This window comes from Sapajus apella, unplaced genomic scaffold (genome assembly GCF_009761245.1).
Source record: "Sapajus apella isolate SASKATOON/1434 unplaced genomic scaffold, GSC_monkey_1.0 scaffold15, whole genome shotgun sequence".
Lineage (NCBI taxonomy): Eukaryota > Metazoa > Chordata > Mammalia > Primates > Cebidae > Sapajus > Sapajus apella.
Window position 1 is genome coordinate 16,540,593 of NW_022436955.1, and position 14,863 is coordinate 16,555,455.

At 51.6% G+C, this 14,863-nt stretch overlaps 1 protein-coding gene across 1 annotated transcript in view; it reads right to left on the reverse strand.

Moving 5' to 3' along the window:
- Positions 1–12,731, reverse strand: part of CALB2 (calbindin 2) — a 33,464-nt gene extending 20,733 nt beyond the window's left edge. Inside the window, exon 1 of the mRNA XM_032284407.1 lies at positions 12,563–12,731. Within this exon, the coding sequence (XP_032140298.1) occupies positions 12,563–12,656 (94 nt within the window). The 5' untranslated portion in view covers positions 12,657–12,731. The remainder of the gene's footprint in view (positions 1–12,562) is intronic.
- Positions 12,732–14,863: the final 2,132 nt, after the last annotated feature.

The window sequence follows — 14,863 nt, forward strand, 5'->3', positions numbered from 1 at the left end:
TGCCAGAACCTGTGTCTAAGGTGGGAGTGAATCTGTGGGGAAAGTGCAGTGATCAGAACCAGGTCCCGAGGTCAGAGCCTGACTTGCAAGTTCACATAAGTAGCGACGTCCTTTAGGCTCTCACGTCTTGAGCCTGGAGGGTCTAGACAACAGGACCGAGCTGAGTACATGGTCAAGGTCACTGGTCAGTGCTGTGATGGGGAAGAAGGCATTTGTGGGTGTGAAATCTGAAAAGCCTCAGGCCATGCCTCCTAGACTTTGCTGCAGCAAAGAATCTCCTGGGGATTTTTCCTTTTTTTGAGACAGGGTCTTACTGTGTTGCCCAGGCTAGATTTCAGTGCTATTCATAAGCATGATCATAGCACACTACAGCCCCGAACTCCTGGGCTTAAGTGATCCTCCTGCCTTAGCCTCCCAAGTAGCTGGGACTACAGGTTCCCAGCCCCCAGGGATCTTTAAAAAGTGTGGATATCTGGCCCCCACTTCTAGACTTTGTTTGGGGTGTGAACTAAGCACCATGTTGTTTTTTTTATTTTTTTTGCACTCCCAGGTGATTTTTTGTGCAACGAAGTTTGAAATCCACTGACCTTAAGTTCTAAATCTGATCTAATGCAATTGAGCAAGATTCCCATAGAGGAGATTCAACTCAAAGAAGAAAGGAAGTGGTAGCTTTCAGCAAGGGCAAATAGAATTACAAACGTAACAGAGAAAATAAAGGAGCATTTACCCTGGCCTCTGTGAGGGGTTGCAGGGGAAGGCTTTTCCCAGCTTCTCCTTCTAGGGTCCCCTGAGAATTTAAATTCTGAATAAATAAACCTAGAGGCACTCTCTCGTGGAGAATATGCCACAATGAATATTGTATGGCAAGAATCGCATGAGATAAATTATGTATTTTTTGTCTGTAGGGAAAAGATGTGATTGTAATGGGCTCGCAGAGCCAGATTTGACTTCCCTTTTATCCTGAAATGGGGTGGTTATCTTTCTCCTAGGATATTTGTAAAGCTTCTTAGGAGAACTGGAATTTCAGAAGAGTGTGGTTGCTGTGAGGCTGGCTGAAGTAGGGGAGTGAGGGAGAGGGAGTGGGCTTTCTAGGCAAAAAGACATTCCTCTAGTTGATGATGCTCTGAGTTGGAAGAATGAGAAATTTTTCTCTTCCTGGTCACTCCCTGCAGCAATCTGGCTATTCTCCTATCTCTGAGGTGCAATTTCTTCTCGACTGAGAAGGCAAAGTCACATTCTTCTCCTCGGAGGCTTTGTAGAGTCAGATGGGGAGACGAAAAGCTGAGCTCAGCCCTGAGTACATCTGTAGCTTCCAGAAGCCCGAGGCTTGGGCGGGAGGTGGGGGCTGGCACCACGAGTGCATGGCATGGTTCAGTGAAGCAGAGGCCACAGGAGCCAGGGCTGAGCAGACACAGGAGGGAGTGCATGTCTGTTTCATGAGTATATCAGGAGGTGGCTGAAAGGAACTGGCTCGCGGAAGCCTGCAGAGCAGCATGACATGTTTCTAAGAGCAGCCTCCACTCAGCTCTGGGCAGTGCCCCTCATCCCTCCGTGGATCCTTGTTTTGTACCAGGTCCTCCATGTTCTGCTATTTCTTCTCTGGTCCCTTCACCTATCATTGAGGGGGTCGGCGGAGTCACTGGCCTTTCTTGCTGAGGCACCAAGACCTGGTGCTTCTCCTCCCTCTATCATACCCAGATTATAGGACACCATCTGTGTGAACCTCAGTTTCCTCTCCTATGAAATGGGGCAATGGTAGCACCCTCCTCATGCAGCTGCCGTGAAGAGGAAAGGGGATAACAACACACTTGTGGCGCCGGCCTGCAGCGAGCCTCACACGTGCAGGCGGGCATTAGCATCACGACCACTGTGTGTGCCTCCCAGCCATGCTGCAAACACCTTGGCCTTGGACCACTTTCTTCAGGTTGGAATGATTTAGGGGCGCAGAGGGAGGCCAAAGCATGCAAGGCTAGCATGGAACCCCGCCACACCAAACAATCTGAACCCAAAGAAGAAAAGTACAGATCTTTAGGGCCACCTTTTCCTTGGAGTTTTTCTGGGACTTAGAAAGAATAAGTATTTTGACTCCCTCTATTTTTTTTTTTCTAGAAAGGTTTGAAGGAGGTTTAACAACCTCAAGAAACTCAGACAATCAGCCAGTGCGTCGCTCAGCAGGAAAGTTCTGAAGGTCAATGGAATGTCTTTAACTCTTCAAAGCACTTTTGCCCTCTTCCTTTGCTCCACCAGGTATTTGAGCCCTCACTATGGGTAAGGCCTGCGTGGGTTGCTGTTGGGGAAATGAACCCATATACAATCTTTCCATGTAGAAAACGATTCTACATGGGCATGGCAGAGTAGAATCATTTTCTGGTGAGAGAAGGCAAGCACCTTGCTGAGGACCACACAGCCAGGGAGGACGGGAATGGAAGTGTCCTAATTCCTGATCCAGATCCAGGGTTCATTCACTCATTCATTCACTCCAGGAAACTTGGTTTTTTTTTGAGACAAGGTCTGCTCTGTTATCAGGCTGTGGTGCAGTGGCTGGATCATGGCTCACTGCAGCCTCAGTGTCCTGGGTTGACGCCATCCTCCCACCACAGCATCTCAAGTTGCTGGGACTATAGGCGTATGCCTGTTTTGGTGTTTTTTTTTTTTTTGGTAGAGACAGGGTTTTGCTATGTTGCCCAGGCTGGTCTTTAACTCCTGAGCTCAAGCGATCTACCTCACTTTGTCTCAGCCTCCCAAAGTGCTGGGACTACAGGCGTAAGCCACCATGTGCCGCCCATCGGGGAACCTGTGTTGAGCATCTGCGTTATGCAGGCATTGGAGGAGTAAAGGCCAGCTAGGTCCTGCCATGGTGGGGCTTATGCTCTAGTGGGGTGTGGGTGATGCAAGCACAGACAACAAGCAAGGAAATGAATTTAAATGTGGTGCTTCCAGTGTCAAGAGCAATGATGAAATGACAGTGTAATAGAGTAGAGGTCGACTTCCAGGGCTTCTTGGACAGGATGAGCAGGGAAGACCTCCCAAGAAGCCTCAGCTTCTGGGAGGGGGCCAAGAAAGGAAGGAGGAAAATTGAAGGCAGGGAGCGGGGTCCAGGAGCTAGAAGGGCAGCACTGTGGAGAGAAGCCGTCTCCCTCAATTCAGTTTGAGCAGCACAGGCAGCAGGAGGTTCCCGGGCCAGGAGGAACCCCTCTCCCCACACTAGGAATTCCACTGCCTCCCTCTGTGCACCCCAACAACAGAACAGAAATGTGGTTTGGTGCAATAAGCCTTGATGTTTTTGAACTGAGCCCCAGTTCCACTTTGTGCCTGGTGCTTGGGAAGCTATCACCTGGTTTTAGATGTGGGCCCATTCCCCAAGAGCGTTAATGGTCAGCCTAGGAGAGGCAGGGAGCGGCAGGCAGACTGGGGACTGACGGCAGACGGTGAGGAGCAGAGGAGAGATTGGCACGTGGTGCTGCAGGGCCCAGAAGGGACACTCCACACCCAGCTCCCAACTATGGATGGAAAATGGCCTTCATTGCTCAGGCTTCCCTCAAAGCAACTCCCCATCCGTCTCCAGGAGGCCCTTATCACTGGAGGTGGGGTAGAGGAGGGGCTGGTGGACACCCTTCTAGGAAGACCTGGGCACTGGACAAATGGTCTGCTGTTTCTATGACCCTCTTTCAGGGGGTGGGTCGACTGGTCACCAAGCAAGGCTCATGCGAATGGGCATCGATAGAGATGTGGTTACCATGGCAACCGTCACTCCTAACCTCTTATCAAACCACATCCTGTGAACATGAGGGAGCAGAGCCAAGGTGAGAGCCAGGGACCCTGCATCCTTCCTTAGTTTACTCTTGCTACCATTCCTCACCACCACTGTGCCTCAGTTTCCTTCAGTTTAAAGTGAGATAATACTTCTTTACCTTTCATCTGACCACAGACACTTGAGAAGCCATGTCTGCAGAAGGCTTCACCCCTCAGTAGACAGACCTCAGGGAGACTTTGTTCTTTCTGAGCCTTGTACGTTCAGATTTTCTAAAAGTTGAACAGGTAAGAGGTACCTGAGTGAGAGGTATAATATTAATAATTTTACCACCTGCTCTATGACTGTCCATATGACATTGGGCAGGTCGATTTCTCTGAGCCTCAGTTTCTTTATCTAAAATGTGCGCCAGGCGCGGTGGCTCAAGCCTATAATCCCAGCACTTTGGGAGGCTGAGGCGGGTGGATCACGAGGTCAAGAGATCGAGACCATCCTGGTCAACATGGTGAAACCCCGTCTCTACTAAAAATACAAAACATTAGCTGGGCATGGTGGCACGTGCCTGTAATCCCAGCTACTCAGGAGGTTGAGGCAGGAGAATTGCCTGAACCCAGGAGGCAGAGGTTGCAGTGAGCCGAGATCGCGCCATTGCACTCCAGCCTGGGTAACAAGAGCGAAACTCCGTCTCAAAAAAAAAAAAAAAATGTGCATAACTATTTATGCCCTCTACTTTAGAAAGTTATGGTGACAGCTGTACAAGGTAATGTGGAAGGAAGCACTCTGGAAAATGTCAAATCTCAGAGAAATGGAAGGAACAAATATTGCCTTCCATTTAAACTCCCTTCTCTTAAGTTCTTCTAAGTCAATTTATAGATGAAAACCCTTTAGCCAGAAGAGTTCCAGCACCACTGCTTTCCTTAGAATACTGGTTCTCAAGCCAGGTGTGGTGGCTCACACCTGTAATCCCAGCACTTTGGGGGGCCGAGGTACGTGGATTGCTTGAGGCTGGGAGTTCAGACTAGCCTGGCCAACATGGTGAAATCCCATCTCTACTAAAAATACAAAAATTAGCTGGGTGTGGTGGTGCGTGCCTGCAGTCCCAGCTACTTGGGAGGCTGAGGCATGAGAATTGCTTGAACCCAGGAGACAGAGGTTGCAGTGAGATGAGACTATGCCGCTGGGCTCCAGCCTGAGTGACAGAGTAAGACTCGCTCTCAAAAAAAAAAAAAAAAAAAAAAAAAGAAAGAAAGAAAGAAAAAGGAAAAAGAATACTTGTTTTCAGTTCAGGCTATTAGGATCACCTGGGAAGATTTTAAAACAACACTGTGGCCTTGACCCCATCCCCAGAATTTCTGATTTAATGGATGCCGTGGTGGGTTGGGGGTTGGGGGATGGTGGTGGTGGTTTCAAAGCTCTGCAGGTGATTCTAATGCTCAGAACAGTCAAGGTTCAGAACTGCTTTAGAGCAGCATACCTCAGACTTTAGAGCACATAAAACTTACCCAGGGATTGTATTAAGGTGAGGATTCTAATTCAGTAGAATTGGAGCATAAGAGTGTGCTGTGCAAAGTGCAGTCTGTGGACCAGTAGTTTTGGAACTACCTGGGAGCTTGCTAGGAATGCAGAATCCCAGGCCCCACCTTGGACCTACTGAATCTCTTTCTCTGGGGGGCGGTGCCCAACAATCTATTGACCATACTGTCTTGGTGATTCATCAATATCCTAGAATCTGAGAAGCACTAGCTCAGCGGTTCTCAAATTTTGGTTTAGGCCAGATATATCAGTGTCCCTTGGGGCTTCTTAGAAATGCAAATTCTAAGGCCTGACCCAGGACCTACAGAATCTGAGTCTCTGGGGATGGGGCCCAGAAGCCTGTGTTTTAACCTGCCCTCCAGCACACTCAAGATGTTGTGTCCAGCTGCTTCTAGTGCACCAGTCTGTGTAGCAGTCGGCAGTCCACAGATTAGAGAGGTCAAAGGAGGGAAGGTTCGTGCCTTTCGAATTTCCTTCTTAAGCTGCACCAGAAGGCATCCAGGAGACCAGGCTACTTGCCGGTCTGTCTGGAGTTCAGATTTATTGAAGGCAAGCAGTCCTCCAACCTCCATCTGGAGCACCCTCTGGGACAGTCAGATCCTACCCTTTGGGGTAAGAAATTGGCTTCCCCAGTCTCTGCCTCAGTATTAATCTTGCTTTGCATGATGCACACCACTCACAGAGAGCTTTCTGCTTCCCACCTCATCTGTTCTTTACCACCCTGCCAGGTAAACAGTTATCAACCCCATCTCAGGAAGGAGGAATCGGAGGGGGAAGGAGATTCAGCCGCAGCTGACAGAGGTCTGGGACCAGCCTGGCTTCCTTCTATTCGTCCCAGGGACAATGTCTGTCCATATCTGCATTTGTCCTGGCCCCTCCCTCCCTCTCTCTCTCTCTCTCCCTCTCTCTCTCTCTCTCTCTCTCTCACACACACACACACACACACACACACACACACACACTCACACACTTCTTCCAGTGGCTCTGGAAAAAAGCCCCAGAGTGAAGAGCTACCAGCTACCAGCTGAATGCTTGGGCACTTGAATTTCAATCTGTGTTTCTGGGCTGTGCTGTTTTGGACCGGCGGCTCTGGAGCTGGGCTGGGTCCCCTGAACCTGTGGACATCTGGCAGCCTAATGCTGGGCTGAGTCCCAGGCGTGAGGGAGGCCAGAAGGATAGGGCAGATTGGGTGAGAGGGGAGGTAGTCAAGAGCCAACAAGGATGGGGGAGGGCTGAAGCCAGAGGCCCCAGATGGGCCGGCTTGGCAAAGGAGGGCCTGTGATGCAATCCACCGTGGGCTGGGGCTGGAGAGACACTGTTCTTCAAGAGCCTCAGGCCTGCCCTAGTAATTCTGGCTCCCTTGGTATTGGAATTGATTTCCCTGAGGGGTCTCCTACGCCCTGGAAACCTCCCCCAGGGGCTTGGCTGGTACAGCTGCTGCAGTCCGGAGGGGAATATACAAGCTGAGCAGGGCAGGCACACCCGGACTGGCTGGGCTAGTGGCTGCCCTGGCAATGTGGGGCTGGTGTCTTGTTTGTGAAATGGGTCCCTTAGGCGGCCTCCCCAGGGAGCCCCAGCTCTTCACAGACCAGCTGCTCCCCCTGCCGGCTGGTGCAATCACAGTCTTAGAAGCAGAGCCAGAGGGGGCAAGAGCCCACCTGGAGGTTTCCAGCATAAAGCTAGCACACATGGCCACTCCACAACCCAAGGACACCGTTAGTGAAACGACTGGGGAGTTGGGGGTGGGAGCAGAGGCAGGGGTGGGGGACGTTTTCCAGGGCCCACCCCAGATGGGTCAGGTGGCTGTTCCCTACGAGCCTCGTATCCTGACATCATGCCACGCCTGACTGAGAGGTATACAGATCATCCTCTGACAATGTGATTCTTGGTTCCCAGCACCAGACCCTGTTGAATTTAATGGGCCAAGACCCAGTCATTTTGATAAATCCTGTGATTCCCTTATAAATTGCCCAGTTATGTTGCATTGTAACTGTTGTGTCATTTATATAAATACTTCATATACATCACGTGCTTTGTGACCCTATTTCGCCGTGTCTCTCATTTTGGTATTGCACGACCCTCATGCAGCCGGTTGTCCAGGTTCCCGTTCACCTCTGAGAGGTGCTGCTGTTCTGATACTCCTCCCCGTTCCCTAAACCAGTGACAAACAAATTAGCAGTGAGCTATACTCTGGGAGAGCCTGCCTGGGCAATGCGGTCTGGTCCTGAGTGCCCCTCAGTGTTGTGCGTGCTGGGAGAATACTGCGGCCAGCTCACTGGGTTTCAGAGGCCAGGATGGGAGCCTGGGCAGAGCCTTCCTCAGCCCTTTGTGGCCTCTATTGTTATTTTCAAAATCCTCAGGGCCCACATAGATAAGGAACAGGACTCAGTCCCTGTGAGAGGCTTTGAGCACCCCCTGAGTCACCAGGGACATTTGGAGGTGGACAGAGGCCCAGAAGAGTCTAGGCAGATCCCCCCACCTGGAGATGTATGCATATTTCTTATGAGGGAAGGGAAAGTGTCTATCACAGCTATGACAGACACCTTCCCTTTCCTCTTTCTTTTCCTTCCATCCTTCCCCTTTCTTTCCCTCTTTATTTCTCTCTCTCTCTCTCTCTCTCTCTCTCTCTCTCTCTCTGTAACCCAGGCTGGAGTGCAGTGGCACAATCTCAGCTCACTGCAACCTCTGGCTCCCAGGTCCCAGTTCAAGCAATTCTCCTGCCTCAGTCTCCCAAGTGGCTGGGATTACAGGCACGCACCGCCGTGCCCAGCTAATTTTTGTATTTTTAGTAGAGACGGAGTTTCACTATGTTAGCCAGGCTGGTCTTGAACTCCTGACCTTGAGATCTGCCCACCTCAGCCTCCCAAAGTGCTGGGATTACAGCAGTGAGCTACCGCGCCCGGCCTTATTTATTTTTTTAATGATAGGGTCTGGCTCTGTTGCCCAGGCTGGAGCACAGTGGTGCAATCACAGCTCACTGCAGCCTTATACTTCCTGGGCTCAAGCCATCTTCCTGCCTCAGCCTCCCAAGTAGCTGGGATTACAGTTGTGTGCCACCACACCTGTCTAATTTTTAAATTTTTAGAAGAGACAGGGGTCTCACTGTGTTGCCCAAGCTGGTCTCAAACTCTTGGCTTCAAGTGATCCTCCTGCCTTGGCCTCCCACGGTGCTGTGATTATAGACCTGAGCCACTGTGCCTGGCCTTCCTTCTGATGTCTTTATTGTTTTGCTGACTACACAGGAAACAGATGCTCTTGTAAAATTTTCAAGCACTACAGAAATTAACTTAGAAAGTAAAAGAAAATCCCCTTTGATTTGGCCCCTCCACTCTTCAGAGAGAACCACTATTGTTCAGTTGTATTATTCTAAATATTCTGTAACATACACATGTCATTCATAATAAAAGTGGGCTTATACTGTAATAGGGTTCTGCTACAGTTTTAAACAATATCTTAAGAACACATCTTGGACATTTTTCCATGTCACTACAAAAGCTTCACTTTGCTCTATAATGCTCCATTTTAGAGATGACCATATTTATTTTTCTGAAGCACATTCCTCCCTCCACCCATTGAAATTGTTAGTAATTCTGAAGGATACTGTAATAGACATGCTTGTTCGTGTAACTGTGTGCACACATACGGGTATATCTATGTAGGTTACATTCCCGGAAGTGAGTAGGATGTTCAACTTGGTCCCATGAATGTCTCCTTGCCCCTGGAAGAGAACGTATCTTATCTCTTCACTCTTAGTTGCTTCCCAAGGAGTGGCAAAAGCTAAGGCATTTCTCTTTGGAGCCACAAATTTGCGGCTCACAGATGATCAACAAAATAGGAGCCCGGTGGCCTGTCCAATCAGAACCACAAATAAAAGACAGTGTGGACTCTGAACGAGGCATCTCTCAGCCACCTGGATCCTTTAGAGTGGGAGAGTTCCTGATGCAGAAGTGGCCAGGAAGAAAGAGAGCAATGGGCTCAGCTATGTAAGGCCATGTCAGGTCCACTCGGAGCATGGAGGTGATGTGTGCAAGAGCCCTAGATTCCTTCAGGGTCATTGGGTGGGCTTGGCTGCCATCTTCCCTACCTCAGCCTTTGAGAGACCATGTTGGAACCCTCCCAAGTGCATGCTCTTGGCTGCCTGCTGAGGCAGAGGTGGTGGGGTGGTACTGGGGATTAGGAGACCAGATTCCTGGTTCCCCTCTTTTCCTTTTCCTGCTTTGCTGTGTGATCTTGTGAAAAGAATTTTGCCTGTTTGAGTCCCAGTTTCTCATGCTCCAAACATACACTTCTTCCTTTCTCTATCACAAGGCGAATAAGAATTTGGAAAATAATCCAACTCTTTAGGGGATGGTGGCTTTTTCTGTTTTGGAATGGGCTGAGTTAAGGGTCCTCCTGTCCCCATCCCCCCTCTCCTTGGGATCCAGCTGCCTCCTAAAATCTCTTTGTCTTTGTTTACTATGAGCCAGCATCCAGAAGGGATTGGGAGGTGGCTCCCACTCTCTGGGGGCTGTGATTAATTGGGCTCCAGCGAGCTCACTCCAGGGACCTGGAGAGCTGCAAGGGAGAGTTCTCTCAGGCATCTTTAAGATTGCAAGTGGTGGGGGGCACTCATAGAATTGGAAGAAACCCCACTTTGAAAACGGAAGCCAGAATTGGTAGGAGAGAGGCCTCGATAGGGCCGGGAGCACCTCAGGCAGTGCGATGTTGGGAGCACCTCAGGAAGTGCGATGTCGGGAGCACCTCAGGCAGTGCGGTGTCGGGCTCATCTGCAGCCTCTGGGTGTTCAGGAGGGGAGGAAGGTCTCCAAAGCCTAACTCTAGATCCTTTCGTGGAATTCCAATTTGGCTGTATACATATTTTCCTAAGTCACCTCTCTTTCATCTCTGGTATTTTAATCCTCATTGCCTTCCTTCTCTGTTGGGTCCATGGCCCTTTCTTGGGACTTCCTGAGGCTGAGATGCAGAGATGGCAGGGGAGACTGATGGACAGAAGATGCAAGCATCAAGCTCCCGCTTTGTCCAGAGCAGGAGGGAGCCAGAGGCGCGATTTGGGAGGCTTTGAAGATCTTGGGTTTGGTGGTAGCTTAGCTATACTCTAGGCAAGCCAAGGACCCCATTTTGGGATACACAAAACTGCCCATCACCCCCAAGGCTGGGTTGGGGACTTTTCTTTGGGGGAATGAGAGGGAGACTAGTACCTATCATCATGGAAAAAAAAACAAAAAACAAAAAATAACCTCTTCCAAACCAAGCAGGTGTCCAGGAGCCAGAGTGGGGAAATAAATGCTGGGCAGGAACCAGTCCCACCGCTAACTTGCTAAATGACCTAGGAAAAGTCAACCCCTGTGTTTGTTTCCTCATCTGTCCCAGGGGAGTCATGGTCTATGCAGCAGCCTCACACTTTGAGAAGGTGCAGTTGGGTTTTGAAAAGTAAAATGTCTCAGATGAACGTAAGGATCTGCATGGTTACGGCCGGTGCTCTTGGTTGTCCCTCTGAGAGTGGGGAAAGTAGAACTGTGGAGTCCTCTGTTTATAGCTGACTCATCGAGCAGGAGGCCAGTGGTGTAACCTTGGCTGCTTGGTAACTTTCCTTGAATCACGCAAGACTCCGGTGCAGATAAACTGGCAGGAGCCTCCTTAGGGAATGTGCATGTCATCTGGAATACTAAAAGGCTGCACCTCTCTTAGGAGAGCCCTTTGTAGCAAGGGAATTTTATGGCAGGAGCTGGGGATTGGAAATGCAACCCCTCTTTAGCCCCATTTTACAGATTTAACAATCCATCCACCTCCTTGGTAATTCATAGCCAGATCACAGTCCTAACCCAGGAATTCAAATGCCTTGTCCCCACCCCTCCCGCTTTCTCAGTTGGCTCCAAAGAAACAAAATCTCACCCATTAGCCTCTCCAGACATTAACCCCTGCCTCCCCATAGCACCCTGGGCAGAGGATCTCTGTTGAGACACCTCCACACCCTGCCGAGGCGAGGAAGGGAGGAGGGAAGAATGGAGTGAGGCATACCTGATATTCCTCTGTTTTCCAACCCCCTTGCTCTCAGACCCCAGGATAAACTCTCTGAGCCGCCACTCTCTCACTCCACACAGATCTGGGACAGGGGCCTGAATGACAGGTGTCAGAGCCCACAGGGCTGAGCCTGCCCCCCTGGGGGACTGTGCAGCACAGTGGTTAAGAACTTGTGTTCTGGAGACAGCCTCTGTCTTAGCCTTTCCCATTGGCCTCCCTTTGGGGTCAGCCCCTCCAGGAGCTACCCCAGGGGAGGGTAGCTACAGACACCACAAAATGTCTGAGATGCCAGGACGTGTTGCTCCTCTTTGCCAGGTCTGTGCGTAGAGAGGGAAATCAGATCACATATTTTTTTCAGAGTGACAGAAACAGAATCTAGTGATATCAGAAGCCTCTAAAGGGGGGGCCATCGTTTATGCCTGAGTCAGACCACCACAGACTCTTGGAATCTCAGTGCTGGGGGCTACCTCCAGGACAGGTCATTCGGTCTGGCCCTTGCCTTTTGGGTGAGTCAGTGTCAAGACCACACAGAGCGGAGGGTTGGTCACAGAGGCAGTGAGGGTGGTGCCTCCCCCTACCCAGAGATGAAGTCACCAAGGGCACCCAGGATGGTCACTCTGAGGGAACAGGTCTGGGGGCTGGCATCCCAAAGCTGCCCCCACCACACCCACTACTGCTGTGTTGGGAAATCCACATGCCCATGGCGGCTGGCAAATGGACAAAGGAAGTCAGGGAGTGTTCAGGGCCCCCAGTGCCATTGTCCACTTCTGCTCCCTCCCAACCAAGCTGGGGAGGCCAAGTTTCCCTTCACGATCGCCTGGTTTATCCCAGCCTCCAGCAGGGTGACGGGGCTAACCGGGCATTCAACAAAAGGGGAAGAGGAGGAAAGAAATGAGTGGGCTTCTGAGATCTGAGGCTGGAGCCCCTGAAGGCAGGGGAGGTGGGGGAGATGGTAGGAGGAACCCGGAGGCCTTCTCAGCCCGGGCCACCTCTCGGGAAAGCTCCCACTTGCTCAGAATGAGGCTGTAAGTGCTGGTGGGCTCTGGGTCATTCTATGCTAGGGAAGAAAAGTTACTGACAGTTGTCCCCAGAGGTGCTGGATGTCTCCCAAACTCGGGACCCCGACCCCAGCAGGCTCTGCGACCAGACCACCTCCTGAGGGCAAGGGTACACCCACCCGCATTCAGCGCTGCCCCTTGCCCCCTTAACGCAGGTCCCCTGGGTGCCAATGGGCACAGAACTTGGGAGCTTTACTGACCGTCTGCGTCAAAGTGCTTCCAGATTTCCAGGAACTGGGACGCCGTCACCTCGGCCAGGTGCAGGTAAGGGGGCTGCTGCTGCGGGCCAGCCATGGCGAGCCGCTCGGAGACCTCAGCCTGCACCGCTCCCGCTCCGCGCCGGCTCGGCTCTGGCACTCGCGCTGGGGCTGCGCGCCACGGCGCCCTTATATACGCTCCGGAGCCTGCGCCCGCTCCCGGCGGCCAGCAGGGGGCGCGCGCGCTCAGGGAATCCGGCCGGGGCGCGGCGCGGCGGCGCGAGGGGCTTGGCCTGGACTCCTGGGGGGCCCTCGCCTCTTCGCTGAGATCTCTCAGCGCCGGGCCAGGGACAGCTGGAGGCTTTTCGGTGAACATGAGGGAGAGGCTGCCCTTGCCTCCCTCCTCGATCGTCTTGAGTGCATCCACCACTTATTATTGCTGGCAGTAGCAATAGTAACAGTAGTAACAGCACTAATAGTAATACTAACAACAATTTGACAAATATTTAGCACGCAGGCCTCGGAGTTCACTAGATCTCTCGTGACTCCGCTCTCCTGATCCTTCCACAGCAGGAAGAGCGGGGAACACTTTTCTGATGAGGTACTTGTGACTTAAGATAATTAAGTGACTTGCCCAGCAAATTAGTTGTGGAGCTAGAATTTGAACTCAGCACTCTTTCCACACCCCACGTGGCCCCTTCATGGGGCCCAGTCTTGCCGAGCAGCCAAGAGTTCTCAAGGCTTTATTTAGTGGAGAGCAGCTGGAACCAGCAGTGCCCCCCGGAGGATTCCGATGGGAGTGGGTGGGGCAGGGGGGCTTCCACTGTCTGTTTGCGTCCTGGTATATCCATCCGCCTGGGAGCCTCCCTCCACCCCGGTACCTGCCTCATCCTGGCGGTGGCTGGGGGGCTTTTAGACATTTGTCCAGGGGGTGGCAGAAGTAGATCAACCCGTACCAGGTCTTAACCACGCCCACCTAGGGACATCGTGGGAATGGGCCTGCTACAGTGGGCGGAGAACAACGTCCAACTCTGTCTTGGGGATGTTCTGAGCTGGTCTCTGAGAAAATAGATGCAGCTATTGAGCACACATCCTGAGGGGAGCAGACAGCCCCCCCCCACCCCCAGCAGGGAGCTGAGGCCCCTCCCCATTCTCTCCTTTGGTCTGGGCCCTTCGGGATCTGTCCTGTCCTTGTGGGAAGGTAAGACACCTTTCTCACAGAGTGACAGCATCATCCATCCTTTCTCTCCTCTCCTGCTACCAAGTGACTGAGACTTGAATTGACGCTCATTAACATGTGCTAATGAGTGTTAGCTGAACCACCTTCCAAGAGGTGAGCGAAAGGGAAGGAGGTAAGTGAGAAGGAAAAGGAGGTCGCTGGGGTAGAGGGGAACCCAGGAGGAGACAGAGAGGGGGGAAGGTTGTCCCTTGGAGAGCGGGCCAAGTCCAGAGCGAGTCTCAAAAGGGCAATAGAGAATGCAGGTTTCAAAACCACTTGTTCTTTGCCCAGGGTGAATGTGTTTAGAGTCACCTGCAGGAACAGACTAGAAGGGAAAGCCAGCTTTAGAGGTACCCATCCACCTTGCTGAGAGATTCACCAAAGCCCCTAGGGAGACAGGATGGCTTGGTGGTTAAGAGCAGGCACCTGAGAATCAGGCTGCTTGGTGTGAATCCCAGAATAAGCTGTGTGACTTCAAGCAAATTATATAACCTGCCTCTGCCTCAGCTTTTCTCTTCTGCAGAATGGGAGTGTGGGCTTATGCCTTTTAGAATTGCTCTGAGGATTAAATGAGTTAGGGCTCCTGCTGCCCTTCATGGAGCCAGTGATCAATGGTTGGCTTGGCAAGAAATTTCTCAGTCAGCATCTCCTCCCCTGGGGTAGCTAATGGCTCCTGGAGGGCCTGACCCCACAGAAAGGCCAATGGGAAAGGCTAAGACAGATGCTGTTTCCAGAACACAAGTTCTTAACCACTGTGCTGCACCTCCCCCCAGGGGGCCAGGCTCAGCCCTGTGGGCTCTGACACCTGTCGTTCAGGTCCCATCCCAGATCTGTGTGGGGTGAGAGTGCTCATCCGTGGTTCTCCAAGGAGCAAAGCCGGTACCCTCTTGCTAGTTTGGTATTCCTGGTGAGGAGTCAAGAGTGAAACTCCCACTTCCTGCTTTCCAGAGTTGCTGAGATCAGGGTGAGATGGTTCTGGGTATGACGGTCAGGTGGCCACATACCTTTCATAGGCCTTCAGACAGGCCTCTCTACTGGCACAGTCTTGAGTCGTTCATTTCAGATGCACAGGTGGTCTGTTTCTG